Source organism: Somniosus microcephalus, chromosome 8, assembly GCF_052327205.1.
Source record: "Somniosus microcephalus isolate GS21.2 chromosome 8, FLI_Smic_1.0, whole genome shotgun sequence".
NCBI classification, from domain to species: domain Eukaryota; kingdom Metazoa; phylum Chordata; class Chondrichthyes; order Squaliformes; family Somniosidae; genus Somniosus; species Somniosus microcephalus.
In genome coordinates, this window is record NC_140994.1 from 45,490,187 (window position 1) to 45,505,291 (window position 15,105).

General features: G+C 42.2%; 1 protein-coding gene across 5 annotated transcripts in view; it reads left to right on the top strand.

Annotated features, from left to right (window-relative positions):
* dock1 (dedicator of cytokinesis 1) overlaps positions 1 to 15,105 on the top strand; it is a 712,419-nt gene that overhangs the window by 564,135 nt on the left and 133,179 nt on the right. For all 5 annotated transcript variants that reach the window (XM_085994680.1, XM_085994678.1, XM_085994676.1 and 2 more), the window contains 2 exons: positions 3,904 to 3,993; positions 4,094 to 4,198. In XM_085994680.1, coding sequence (XP_085850806.1) covers positions 3,904 to 3,993; positions 4,094 to 4,198 — 195 coding nt within the window. The remainder of the gene's footprint in view (positions 1 to 3,903; positions 3,994 to 4,093; positions 4,199 to 15,105) is intronic.

Sequence of the window (15,105 nt, forward strand, 5' to 3'; positions counted from 1 at the left end):
CCTTTTCTCTCGGCCCCCTCCACGGTCTCTAAATTGTCAGACTGCTTGTACGACATACAGTTCTGGATGAGCAGAAATTTTCTCCAATTAAATATTGGGAAGACCAAAGCCATTGTTTTCGGTCCCTGCCACAAACTCCATTCCCTAGCCACTGACTCCATCCCTCTCCCTAACATCTGTCTGAGGCTGAACCACACTGTTCACAACCTTGGTGTCATATTTGACCCTGAAATGAGCTTCCGCAGCATAACAAGGACCGCCTACTTCCACCTCCGTAACATCACCCATCTCCGCCCTTGCCTCAGCTCATCCGCTGCTGAAACCCTCATCCATGCTTTTGTTACCTCTAGACTTGACTATTCCAACGCACTCTTGGCTGGCATCCCACATTCTACCCTACGTAAGCTTGAGGTCATCCAAAACTCGTCTGCCTGTGTCCTAACTCGCACCAAGTCCCGTTTGCCCATCACCCCTGTGCTCGCTGACCTACATTGGCTCCCGGTTAAACAGCGCCTCGATTTCAAAATTCTCTACCTTGTTTTCAAATCCCTCCATGGCCTCGCCCCTCCCTGTCTCTGTAATCTCCTTCAGCCCCACCCCCCTGCTTCCCCCCCCCCCCCCCCACCCTGAGATATCTACGCTCCTCCAATTCTGCCCTCTTGAGCATCCCTGATTATAATCGCTCAACCATTGGTGGCCGTGCCTTCTGTTGCCTAGGCCCTAAGTTCTGGGAATCCCGACCTAAACCTCTCCTCCTCACTACCTCTCTTTCCTCCTTTAAGATGCTTCTTAAAACCTACCTCTTTGACCAAGCTTTTGATCACCTACCCTAATTTCTCCTTATGTGGCTCGGTGTCAAATTTTTTGTCTTATAATACTCCTGTGCAGCGCCTTGGGACGTTTTACTACGTTAAAGGTGCTATATAAATACAAGTTGTTGTTGTTGAGATCGGCAGTTAGAAGTCCTGACTAGATGTAACATCTGGGAGGGAGGATGTTTAAAAGAATTCCTACCTTGCAATTTTCAGCCTGCCCCCAGTACCCCACGGATGCTGCGAATTTTCAAATTTCGGGGGGAAGTCACAGTACCATGTTCTCTGCGTGCATCTGCGCCGTGGTGCCCTCCCAGCATTGGATCCTGAAAGTGAGGTGAGAGGCTGGATATTTCCCCATCCAACTCATTTGCATTGCTCCGATTGGTCTGCACCTACTACAGGTGCAAGCCAAGCTCTGCCCTCCCAGCCAACCCCCAGAATTCCCACAGTAATTTAAAGGGATGGAGACCCAGCCATCCAGGTTTCCACTCTTTTATCCTGACCTTTGTGCCCAGGGAAGACATCATGTTAGCATTTAAGAGCCCTGTAGCTAAAGCAACTATGTTCTGTAACACAGAATTATTACAAAAACTAAAGTGCAGTATACTTTGATAATTAATGATATCTGCTAATTGTATTATTCATAAATTGATATTTTTACTTCAATCTGCATCCAATAGATACAGTGTTAGAGTTAAAAGCCCCTTGTTCTTGGGACATTTAACAGGCTCTGCTTCCATGGAGCTAAATTATGCTAATTAAAATACTTATATTCTTCCCACGCAATTTTGTACTGGATCAGACTAGTTTTTTTAACTGTCTCATTTGTTCAACTGCCAACACCGACATAATCATAATCACACAATTTTTCATTGATTGTATAATAACATTAACAATTTAATGTCTTTAAAGGTCATGTCTTCTATTTTTATGTGCACTTTACTACATCATTTTTTTTTCAAATTTTTTTATGTTGCATGTGAAGATAATGGCGTACTTGTTAATTGTATATTGGCTAATCTATTGACTTCACATATTTTAAATATTCGATGAACCCTTGAACTACTTTACTGTTTTAAGAAGTTCCTTATCAGCAGGGCTATTGGAAAACTGGAATACCGTGCCAAAAATGTCAGGATTCTTCCCTTGTGGAGAAATTGTGGGCTATTGTAGTTATGTATTGGTCTTTTCTGTTGCTAAATATGTTTATTAAATTGTTTCATTAAATATAGCCTTCTCTCACTCCCTCCACCCCCCCAACCCCCCATCTTCCCAGTTACTCTTGCACTCATCCCCCCTCTTCATCCCACTGCACACTGATCATTTTCTTCTCTGCTCCCCCTAAGCCCACCTTATACTAGCAGCTCCACCCCTCTCTACCAGTTCACCCTGCCCTAAAGCTAGTACTCTGCTTTCACACCTCCTCACTCCCCACATAGTTCATATTGAAATTATTCTTGCCCTCTTCTCTCCAGTTTACAGCTTCTATTTTCCTAGATTCATCCTTTATCGTCGATCCCAGCTCCTGCCAACTGCTTCTCCAAGGATGGAATTCTGCTGCACAGTTTGGTGGGAATTCCGGATTGCACAAAGCTATCACAGGATCAGGAATTTCTACCCATTGCATGTATCAGTACTCAATCTTATGAATTAGCAAATCAGAGACACGGATTGGAGTAGGGCACTTTTCACTTGGGCTGGGGTGGGGGACATGGATTCTTGGATTCTGTAATAAGAACACAATTTTTCAGTGGCCCTGCTCATCAGTTAATAGGTTTCTTTTCAAAAATGAGTTTACATGAAACAGCATATCTCTGCATGTCCCTCCAGAAAGAATGAGTTATCAATCAATAACAAAATCTTCATTATATTTTGCTGAACTTGGTAAATGCTCTGTTTGTTTTAATACACCATGTAATGCGATAGAATGGCCTATCAGTCTATGTGTATATAAACACCAACTCAGCAGCCATGCAGAAGCAAAAGAAAAAGTTGGCCAGCAAATCTAATCAAATAAGTTAAATTGTTCACATTAAAAAAAAATTCTGTGCAGATTAATTTGTAAGTTCTTTTAAACAGCATGGCATTGGATATATATTCCATTAAAACCATTAAGGAAATGTACATTCTCATATCCTCATGATATTCACTAATCAAGAAATTGGGCTGCGTAACGCCTGTTTTTCAGGGGCTACACAGCCTACGAAGGCCCCAAAATGGCAGATAGGAAGCATTGACACACTTCCGGTTGGAAATACGCCACCCGCCATATTGGGTGAGGACAAACGAGAGGCATCCATTACCCAGTCCTGAAGCAGGCGTTAGAACCTTTCAATATGCAAATAAGGGGTCTAATTCCTGCTTGAGGTCACTGTTGCAGCATTGGTTTGCCTTGAGGTAGCCAGTGCTATCGCGGGCTGCACTCAGGAAAGCCAGCCCAATGGAATGCCTGCAACAAAGAAGGCAAGTAACCTACCTGAATGTGATACCGAGAGGAACAGGAGTGCTCCTATCGACTTCACATTAAAAGGCCCTCCCGATCCTCACCCCAAGATGTCCAACTCCCGATCTCTGACCTTCCGCCCTGCGGCTCGATCTCCCAACCCACATCCCTGATCTGTCAACCCCCGCAACTCCTGATCTCCAAACTCCCAACCCCCTAGCCCCAAACCTTTCTGTTTTTGTGAAATTTAAGTCTAATCTTCTGATGGTAAACTGAGGAATGCATGCATGCTCTGCAAGTCAACAGCATCATGTGAATCCAGGATGTTTCTTTGCCATGGGCAGGTTGAAAGGCAACTGAGTTCTTCTAAGTGTACAATGATTCCAGAATTCATGTTATTCTTGGGCAGTGAAAGTAGTGAGAATGGACGTTCAGAACTTTCACATTCTAATCATTCAGAGTAAATACATGACTGCACAATTCTTTGGGTGCAAATAATCAGAATCTTTGCTAGCATAAAAAATTATTGAAGTGGAACATACTAACCTTGACATAACTGCTGAGTGCATAGAGAGTATTAAGTAATAAGTAATTAGAAAATATTAAGTACTTCTGCTTTGTGTTGCATTCTCTCTTGTTTATCAGATGTGGGAGGAGGCCATTTCTTTAGGCAAAGAACTTGCAGAACAATATGAAAATGAGCTGTTTGATTACGAACAGCTCAGTGAATTGCTGGTAAGACATTAAATGGCAGATCATGCCAAATACTTTGTAATTATTTTTTGCTTGTGTGAGCTGTTAATCATTCGAATTACTTTGTGGATCACTTTTGCAGCAAAAGCAAGCCCAATTCTATGAGAACATTGTTAGAGTGATACGAGCAAAACCGGATTATTTTGCAGTTGGATATTATGGTCAAGGCTTTCCTTCATTTATTCGGGTAAGAGTTAGTTCACTTTTCATTTATGAGACTGGTGTGAAGAAGATTTTGACTACACTATCAACAGAAAAACTTTAATTCATTTGTTTAATATACTGGTACTCATTTTACAGAAGTTTTAATAGCCTAGCCACATATATGTTTCTCTAGTTCAGAATCAGAAATATTCCCAAGTAATGGGAAGAAAATTGGTGGGAAAGAAAATGTGTTGTGTTATGAATAACTAACTGCAGCATTATACCACAAACCTCAAGATGATTATGGCATAGATGAATGTTATAACAGTCATAATTTATAATTATTTTGCAGTATACATACACGTGAACTAGTTAGACAGGAGCCAAACCATAATGAAGCCCTTATACATTCTCTAATATAGATTTTTCTCTTTCCATGAACCTAAAAGTAACTGTCAAACCAGCTGTGTTGGTGCAATAAGCACATTTACTTTTGTGGTGCTGCTGCATCATCAGCAATACCTTGGCAGGTTTGATGCTTATTCTTCAATATTATTTTTTTTCCAAACATTTCTATTTTTTTTTGAGTCAACACATATTAAACTTAAATCTTAACTTTGCCATTATTTCCATTTGCCAAAAAAAATCCTGTTTGTCTACTATATTTTGAGTTGCTCAGTGCTTTTATAGATACATAATACAAAGGGACAGACAAGACCAGCACAGTGTTGAGGTAATGAATTCCTTCTAAAGTTATTGAATAAAACTATAGGTACACAAAGTACATACAAAAGGTTAACTTATGCATTTGCATTTAATGAAGGAAAGGCCATTACTATTTATCTCTAAGATGTGATTTTTGTATCTGAATTTAGACATCTTTGTATGAACCATCGACTTCAACATTGTATTTTCCCTTTCATATGTAGCATTCAGAAGCTGTTTTGACTTAAAACACACTAATTTGCATAATTTAAAGCTTATTATCTCTCAAATGGTGCTGACAGTTGCTCAGATAATGTTTTCAAAAAACGTTGTACAAGACTGAGCAAAGAATCATTTTCAAGAACCTGGCAAGATAGCACAGGATTTTATAACTGAATATATTAAACATAACATTTTCAACTATATTCAAAATGGATTTATTTTTAATGTTTTTTATTGCGGGTATATACCTCCATTGAAGGGTAGCCACCCTCAATTTTCTGTATTTTTACTTTCTATTGTATTTACGTGTCTCTATGCTTCTGGCCTGCTTCCAGGTAATGACATCTTTGACCAGTAGGAGATGCCTGGAGGAACTCTGCCTATTGTATCCCTGCTAAACACATTTGAGTTCATATCAGCTAAATTCTTTGGGAGAATGAATTAAACCCATATTCTCCCTCTCAACATTGCAACCACAGGTTATAGCATTACTATGTTGTTCCTGAAAATATCAGTTGGATAACTCCAGTGCTACCCATATTTAATCGCCAATTTTGATGGAGCAGCAAGCTTTTGTATTTTTTTCTTCTATGTAGATTTCAGAAAGTTAGTACATGCAAAGTATTTTTCTCAAATATATTTGCATGATTTTTTTAATATGTTTATAAATGAGGATAAAACAAACACCAACTTGTATTTACATAGTGCCTTTCACGTAGGTAAACATCACAAGATGCGTCACAGGAGCATAATAAGATAAAAATTGACATTCAGCCAAACAAGGAGATACAGTATTAGGAAAGGTGAATAAAAGCTTGGTCAAAGAGGTAGGTTTTAAGGAGGGTCTTAAAGGAGTGGAGAGACAGAGATTTAGGGAGGGAATTCCAGAGCATAGGTCCTAGATGGCTGAAGACACGACCACCAATGGTGGGGCGAATGGAGCATGGGATGCGCAAGAGTTCAGATTTGGAGGAACGCAGAGTTCTTAGATGGTTGTAGGGCTGGAGGAGGTTACAGGGATAGGGAGAGGTGGTACCATGGAAAGATCTGAACACAAGAATGAGAACTTTAAAATTAAAGGCATTGGTGGACTGGGAGCCAATGTCGGTCAGTGAGCACAAGGGTGATGGGTGTGGGACTTGATGCGGGTTAATTGGCAATGGAAATAGCTGTTCTAGTATGAATATTCAATATTATGAATTAGCATGCATAAATAGGCACGGCAAATTTAAATTATGTACTTTTAAAATGGTCTGTGAAAAGTAGAAAATATGTATTTGTGGTGATATTTTATCTTTACAGTTTGTTGATGAATTTGCCATCCTAAAGAAGTACATGAATATCCCCATAATATATTTTGATCTACTGCAGTCATATTTTCAGATATTTTTCAAAACTCTTCCTGGTATTTTTGGTGCTGGTCATACATAGCATTAGATTTATATATTAATAAGGGATATATAAACATGGTGTATTTTTAATGCTTATTTATTTCCAGTAGTTATAAAATAAAGCATTGAAATTTTAGATATCCTTATGTCCAGGAATTGAAATAATTAACTCTTTGTTCAGCATCTCTTGAGTCAAGGTATATGATAAAAGAGAATATAGATCTAATATCAGTAAAAGCTATCAGGCCATATATATTTGGCTAAATCTTAAATCATGAGTGTACTGTGAAGTTTGGCACTACTTCAAACATAGTTTTAATACTGTAAATTTACTGTTAGATTACTGTAAATCTTGCATGTCCTAGTTGTAAGTTAGAAAATGCAATGTACCCTTTGCATCAAAATTTATTCGTCCATAATTCAGGTCCACTAAATGTTAATCTGTAGAAATGGATTATACCAGCATCACATGAGAAGCAGCATGTTATTATGAATACTCGAATGATGTTGCACTGGGTGAATGCATTGCATGGCTGAGTTGGTGACACATTGACATTCAGAAAATGTTTCAGATTGCCGAGTGTAGTACAGTACTCAGTTTTCAATTTGAACTAGTGAACATCTAAATTTTCAAGAGAAAATTGTGAAGGCTGCCTACCCACCATGAATTGACAGAAGGTGAGGAAATCTGGCTGGTTTTGTCAGTGCAGTGATCACTTTCAATTTTCAAGATAGATATATATATCTGTAATGTGTTGCTTGAAAAATGTCATGGTTATTGTAAGTTACTTCTAGTAACTTTAAAATTACATTATTTTACTTTTTGTTATGTGCTATTTTCCAAGAGGACACATTGGTAATCCAAGATCACATATTACAGCTTATAATTAAAAGGCTACTTTTCAATTTATTAAAAATACTTGATGAAAATTTCATACTTTTTGATCTTTTTTCTATGTAATTTCTCTTTTGGCGAAGCAACAATTGTTCATCCCATTGAAATGATTGTAAATCTTGAAGTGCCAAATGTCATTTTTTTCTTAAATAATTTAGTATTTCATTTTTAAAACTTATGCTAAGCAATAATCAGTTTTGCAAAATGAGTACTGTGTATGGTTTGAATATTTTTAAATCGTGGCTTAAACAAAAATTAGGTTTTATTCACAATTTAAAGCTTATCATTTTAATATTAATACAATACAGTATGTTGCTTGTTATTTGTTCAGCCCAATATACCTTAATTTTGAAATATTTTATGTAGCAAATACTGAAAATTTAAACTAACATGCTCATAATTTACTGTAATTTACATAGGTTAGCACATAGAATTACATAGAATTTTACAGCACAGAAACAGGCCATTCAGCCCATCAGGTCTCTGCCGGTATTTATGCTCCACATGAGCCTCCTCCCACCTTACTTTGTTACAGTGAAGTTTTCAAGCTGGACATTCGTTTCTCTGTCACACTAAGAAAAGGTCCTCAAAATAATTTATTATGATCAATTCTATATATCTATTCAAACATTGTAAAACATACTCTTATGCTATTTACACCCTTTTCCTATTTACCCCTTAACTTATATGTCTGAATTAACGCATGCTCTGTAACGTAACCTGAGTTTTTTTATTCGTTTTTTTATGGGATCAGGGCGTCGCTGGCAATGCCAGCATTCATTGCCCATCCCTAGTTGCCCTTGAGAAGGTGGTGGTGAGCCGCCGCCTTGAACCACTGCAGTCCGTGTGGTGAAGGTACTCCCACAGTGCTGTTCGGTAGGGTGTTCCAGGATTATGACCCAGCGACAATGAAGGATTGGCGATATACTTCTAAGTCAGGATGGTGTGACGTGGAGGGGAACTTCGAGGTGGTGGTGTTCCCATGCGGCTGCTGCCCTTGTCCTTCTAGGTGGAAGAGGTCGCGGGTTTGGGAGGTGCTGCCGAAGAAGCCTTGGCGAGTTGCTGCAGTGCATCTTGTAGATGGTACACACTGCAGCCATGGTACGCTGGTGGTGGAGGGAGTGAATGTTTAAGGTGGTGGATGGGGGTGCCAATCAAGCGGGCTGCTTTGCCCTGGATGGCGTTGAGCTTCTTGAGTGTTGTTGGAGCTGCACTCATCCAGGCAAATGGAGAGTATTCCATCACACTCCTTACTTGTGCCTTGTAGATGGTTGGAAGGCTTTGGGGAGCCAGGAGGTGAGACACTCACCACAGAATACCTAGCCTCTGTCCTGCTCTTGTTGCCACAGTATTTATGTGGCTGGTCCAGTTAAGGTTCTGGTCAATGGTGACCCCCCCAGGATGTTGATAGTGGGGGATTCGGCGATGGTAATGCCATTGAATGTCATGGGGAGATGGTTAGACTCTCGCTTGTTGGAGATAGTCATTGCCTGGCACTTCTGTGGTGCGAATGTTACCTGCCACTTAATCAGCCCAAGCCTGAACGTCATCCAGGTCTTGTTGCATGCGGGCATGGACTTCTTTATCTGTGGAGTTGCGAATGGCGCTGAACACTGCAGTCATCAGCGAACATCCCCATTTCTGACCTTATGTTGGAGGGAAGGTCATTGACGAAGCAGCTGAAGATGGTTGGGCCTAGGACACTGCCCTGAGGAACTCCTGGAGTGATGTTCTGGGGCTTTGATGATTGACTTTCAACCACCACAACCATCTTCCTCTGTGCTAGGTATGACTCCAGCCAGTGGAGCGTTTTCCCCCTGATTCCTATTGACTTCAGTTTTACTAGGGCTCCTTGATGCCAGACTCGGTCAATTGCTGCCTTGGTGTCAAGGGCAGTCACTCTCACCTCACCTCTGGAATTCAACTCCTTTGTCCATGTTTAGACCAAGGCTGCAATGAGGTCGGGAGCTGAGTGGCCTTGGCAGAACCCAAACTGGGCATCAGTGAGCAGGTTATTGGTGAATAAGTGCCGCTTGATAGCACTGTCGATGACACCTTCCATCACTTTGCTGATGATTGAGAGTAGACTGATGGGGCGATAATTGGCCAGGTTGGATTTGTCCAGTTTTATGTCCTGTCCACAAAAAGCAGGGCAGTTTTCCACATTGTCGGATAGATGCCAGTGTTGTAGCTGTACTGGAACAGCTTGGCTAGAGGCGCGGCTAGTTCTGGAGCACAGAACGATAGCCGGGATTTTGTCGGGGCCCATAGCCTTTGCTGTATCCAGTGCGCTCAGCCATTTCTTGATATCACGTGGAGTGAATCGAATTGGCTGAAGAATGGCTTCTGTGATGGTGGGGACCTCGGGAGTAGGCCGATATGGATCATCCACTCGGCTAGCTGAAGTTGGTTGCAAACGCTTCAGTCTTGTCTTTTGCACTCACGTGCTGGGCTCCACCATCATTGAGGATGGGGATATTCTTGGAGCTTCCTCCTCCCGTTAGTTGTTTAATGGTCCACCACCATTCACGACTGGATGTGGCAGGACTGCAGAGCTTTGATCTGATCCGTTGATTGTGGGATCGCTTAGCCCTGTCTATAGCATGCTGCTTCCGCTTTGTAGCATGCATGTAGTCCTGTGTTGCAGTTTCCCCAGGTTGGCACCTCATTTTTATGTACGCCTGGTGCTGCTCCTGGCATGCTCTTCTACACTCGTCGTTGAACCAGGGTTGGTCCCCTGGCTTGGTGGTAATGGTAGAGTGAGGGATATGCCAGGCCATGAGGTTAAGATTGTGGTGGAATAGAATTCTGTTAGTGCGTACATGCCAACCTAGAAAAGTAGCAAAAGCTGATGGCTAAGAAAAAAAGCCTATGACATGTGAAAACAAGTAATTACACTAAGGGTGAAATTATCTGAGCCACCACAACACTTGTAGGGTCTCATATACAGCAGGCAGCTTGTCGGACAAGCAAGATCAGTGTTTTCCAATAGGTCTCCCACCAGTGGCGAGGGGACTTGGACATTTTCTCCTAAAAATGCAGGGAGACTTGGGCTAGTAACTTGAGCCTTAGATAAACCCAACATTCCTTTACTTTTATTGGAGGGAAAAATAAGCACATGTACATGAAACAGTCCTGAAGTACCTTTTACTAGCTTGATCCTGTGTCCCCTTATTCTACTGCAGATTAAGATAACCCAAGAGGAGGGATGCAAGTATTGAAGGCGAAACATTTATTTTCTTGGGTGATTTATTTGAGGGCATGGCTCCCCGAGAAAATTTAGATTTTTAACCATGTACAGGAAACTCTCTTTTAACCGGCACTTCAATATCCGGAAACCTCTCTTAACCGGCAAAATTCAGGAGTAGGTTCAGGTAAGTTTTACTGTATATTAGTGGTCGTGTAACCGGGGTTCCTGGACCTGTCGCCGTGTAACCGGGGTTCCTGCAGCTGTGGCCGTGCAACAGGGATTCCTGGATCTGTGGCTGTGTAACCGGGACTCCTGCACAAGTGCTGTGTAACCGGGGCTCCTGCACCTGTGGCCGTGTACGGGGCTCTCGTACTTTGGTAAGTATACCTCTCTGTAATCCAGACTTTTTGATCAACTGGCACCACGCCAGTCCCATCGGTGCCAGATAAAAAAGAGTTTCCTGTATTAGATGCATTTTTCAGTAATTTGGAATCTGTAATGAAGATGGGCATCCCAATTCTCTTCATATAAAATGGAAGGGACAAATTACTTAATTTCACAAAATACTCTCAAATGGGGAAGGGTATTTGGCCCATCTTAATTCATCCACCCAGAAAGACCCTGAAAACCCCCCGTTGTTTCTTAACTGATTATAGGGTTTCTGCCTCCATTACTTTATCTGGAAGTCCTTTTCACACGCGTTGATCACTCTCTGCATGAAGAAGAACTTTCTGATAACAGTCCTCAAATCACCTTTTGCCACTTGAGCCCAAGCCTTTGTTCCCCCTTATCATTTGGAAATGATTTTTTTTTGTATTTTAAATCTTCTTTTTGCCAGTAGTCGCAAATAATCTATTGCTGGGAGAAAGTTGATATGTATTTTCCTTTATTAACAAAATTGCACAATAAGGAATAGGAGATTCAAAGCTATTCTTACTGACCATAGAGCTGAAGGCAGCTTCTCTCCAGTTCCTTTACCTCCTTTTCGCTTCGCTCCGCTCCCCCCGCCACACCCCTGCCCCTCTCATCCCCAAATCACTGCTTCTGTCTTTCCTCAGCACCATCCCCAACTACCTCCTCCTAAGTGGCAATCCAAAGCTCCTACCCTATCTTTAGGTTAGGAACTCCTGCCCACAGTATTTAGAGTCACAGAAAGAGGTTCTTCGGCCCATCGTGTCCACGCCGGCCATCAAGCCCTATCTATTCTAATCCCATTTTCCAGCACTTGGTCCATAGCCTTGTATTCTATGGCGTTTCAAGTGCTCATCTAAATGCTTCTTGAATGTTGAGAGGGTTCCTGCCTCCACCACCCTTTCAGGCAGTGAGTTCCAGATTCCAACCACCCTCTGGGTGAAAATTTTTTCCTCAAATCCCCTCTAAACCTCCTGCCCCTTACCTTGAAACTATTCCCCCTGGTTATTGACCCATCTACTAAGGGGAAAAGTTCCTTTCTATCTACCCTATCTATGCCCCTCATAATTTTGTACACCTCAATCAGGTCCCCCTCAGCCTTCTCTGCTCTAAGGAAAACAACCCCAGCCTGTCCAGTCTCTCTTCATAGCTGAAGTGCTCCAGCCCAGGTAACATCCTGGTGAAGCTTCTCTGCACCCTCTCCAATGCAATCATATCCTTCCTATAGTGTGGTGACCAGAACTGCACACAGTATTCCAGCTGTGGCCTAACTAGCATTTTGTACAGCTCCATCATAACCTCCCTGCTCTTTTATACTATACCTCGGCTAATGAAGGCAAGTATCCCATATGCCTTTTTAAGCACCTTATCTACCTGTCCTGCTGCCTTCAGGGATCTATGTACATGCATCCCAAGGTCCCTCTGATCCTCTGTCCTTCTTAGGGTCCTACCATTCATTGTGTATTCCCTTGCTCTGCTAGTCCTCCCAAAATGCATCACCTCACACTTTTCAGGGTTAAATTTCATTTTCCACTGTTCTGACCAACCCGTCTATATCGTCGCTCCTCGCTATTTACCACTCCACCAATTTTCGCATCATCTGCGAACTTACTGATCATACCTCCTACATTCATATCTAAATCATTAATGTACACTACAAACAGCAAAGGACCCAGCACCAATCCCTGTGGTACACCACTGGACACAGGCTTCCAGTCACAAAAACAACCTTCGACCATCACCCTCTGCCTCCTGCCACTAAGCCAATTTTTGATCTAATGTGCCAAATTGCCCTGGATCCCATGGGCTCTTACCTTCTTGACCAGTCTCCCATGCAGGACTTTGTCAAAAGCCTTACTGAAGTCCATGTAGACTACATCAACTGCACTACCCTCATCCACACACCTAGTCACCCCCTCTCAAAATTCAATCAAATTAGTTAGACATGATCTCCCCTGACACAGCCATGCTGACTATCCTTGATTAATCCTTGCCTCTCCAAGTGGAGACTAATTCTGTCCCTCAGAATTTTTTCCAATAATTTCCCTACCACTGATGTTAGGCTCACTGGCCTGTAATTCCCTGGTTTATCCCTACTATCCTTCTTGAATAATGGTACTATGTTAGCTGTCCTCCAGTCCTCTGGCACCTCCCCTGTGGCCAGAGAGGTTCTGAAAATTTGTGTCAGAGCCCCTGCAATCTCCTCCCTTGCCTCACACAGCAGCCTGGGATGCATCTTATCTGGGCCTGGGGATTTATCCACTTTTAAACCCGCTAAAACCGCTAGTACCTCCTCCCTCAATACTAATTTGTTCAAGTATATCACAACTCCCCTGCCTGATTTCTATGCCTCCATCGTCCTTCTCCATAGTGAACACAGATGCAAAATATTCATTTAAAACCTCACCCACATCTTCCGGCTCTACACACAGATTGCCACTTTGGTCCCTAATGGGCCCTACTATTTCCCTGGTTATCCTCTTGCCCTTAATATACTTATAAAACACCTTGGGATTTTCCTTTATTTTGCCCGCCAGTGTTTTTTCATGCCCCCTCTTCGCTCTCCTAATTTCTTTTTTAAGTACAGGAAACTTTCGTTTAACCGGAGGTTAAATGTCCGGAAAGCTCTATCTACCGGCAAAATTCAGCAGCCATTTCCTATAAGTTTTTTTTACTTCTCGTTGCTTTTTTTTTCCAGTCAGGCTCTGCAAGGTCTAGCTGAAGCTGTTGCTTAGCTACAGAGATGCTTTTAAGCTGCGGCCGACTGTTTTGAAGCTGTTGCTAAGCAACAGGGTTTGTTGATTCACACGGAGCTCAAAAGCTCCGTATGTTTTAACATTAGTGCTAGTTTCTACGGCAGTTTTGATGGTACGGCACCAGCTCGGTCCCATCAGTGCCGGATACCAGAAAGTTTCCTGTACCCCCCTACACTTTATATACTCCTCGAGGACATCCACTGTTTTTAATCCTTTGTATCTGCCAAAAGCCTCCCTTTTTTTCCCTAATCCATTCTTGTATATCCCTTGACATCCAGGGTTCCCTGGGTTTGTTGGTCCCACCCTTGACCTTTACGGGAACATGTTGGCGTTGTACTCTCTCTCTCTCTCTTTCCTTTCTGAAAGACTGCCACTGCTCTGATATGGATTTTCCTACAAGTAGCTGATGCCAGTCCACTTTGGCCAGATCCTGCCTTATATTAAAATCATCCTTCCCCCAATTTAGAGCCTTTATTTCCGGTCCATCTTTGTCCTTTTCCATGACTACCTTAAATCTCACCGAATTATGGCCACTGTCACCAAAATGCTCTCCTACTGACACTTCTACCACTTGCCCGGCTACATTCCCTAGAATTAGGTCCAGTACCGCCCCCTCTCTTGTAGGACTTTCGACATGCTGGCTCAAAAAGCTCTCCTGGATGCTCTTTAAGAATTCTGCACCCTCCAAGCCTTTCACACTCTGACTATCCCAGTTAATATTGGGGAAGTTGAAATCCCCTACTATTATTACCCTATTATTTCTACACTTCTCTGAGATTTGCCTACATATCTGCTTCTCTATCTCCCCCTGACTGTTTGGGGACCTATAGTACACTCCCAGCAAAGTGCTTGCCCCCTTTTTGTTTTTAAGTTCTACCCATATGGCCTCATTAGAGGAACCTGCTAAGATATCATCCCTCCTTACAGCAGTAATTGACTCATAAGAACATAAGAAATAGGAGCAGGAGTAGGCCAATCGGCCCCTCGAGCCTGCTCCACCATTCAATAAGATCATGGCTGATCTGATCCTAACCTCAAATCTTCTAGCACTCTCCATCCACCCGAACCCATGTGATCTCCCGGGAGATGCGAAAAACCAGATAAAAGACCCAATGGCCAATTTGGGAGAAAAAAATCAGGGAAATTCCTCTCCGACCCATCTAGGCGATCAAAATTCTTCCAGGAGATCACTTTGTCCCTATATTTTCTACAGTACTTACCTTCTGTAAAGGCGATCTCCACCCCAGCCAGGAACAGGAATAAAACCATCTCCTGAAATCTAACACAGAATTAGAACACAGTAGGAGCAGAACTAGGCTACACGGCCCCTGGGCCCACTCCACTACCCACAGGGCCATGACCATTCCGAACCTAGTCTCA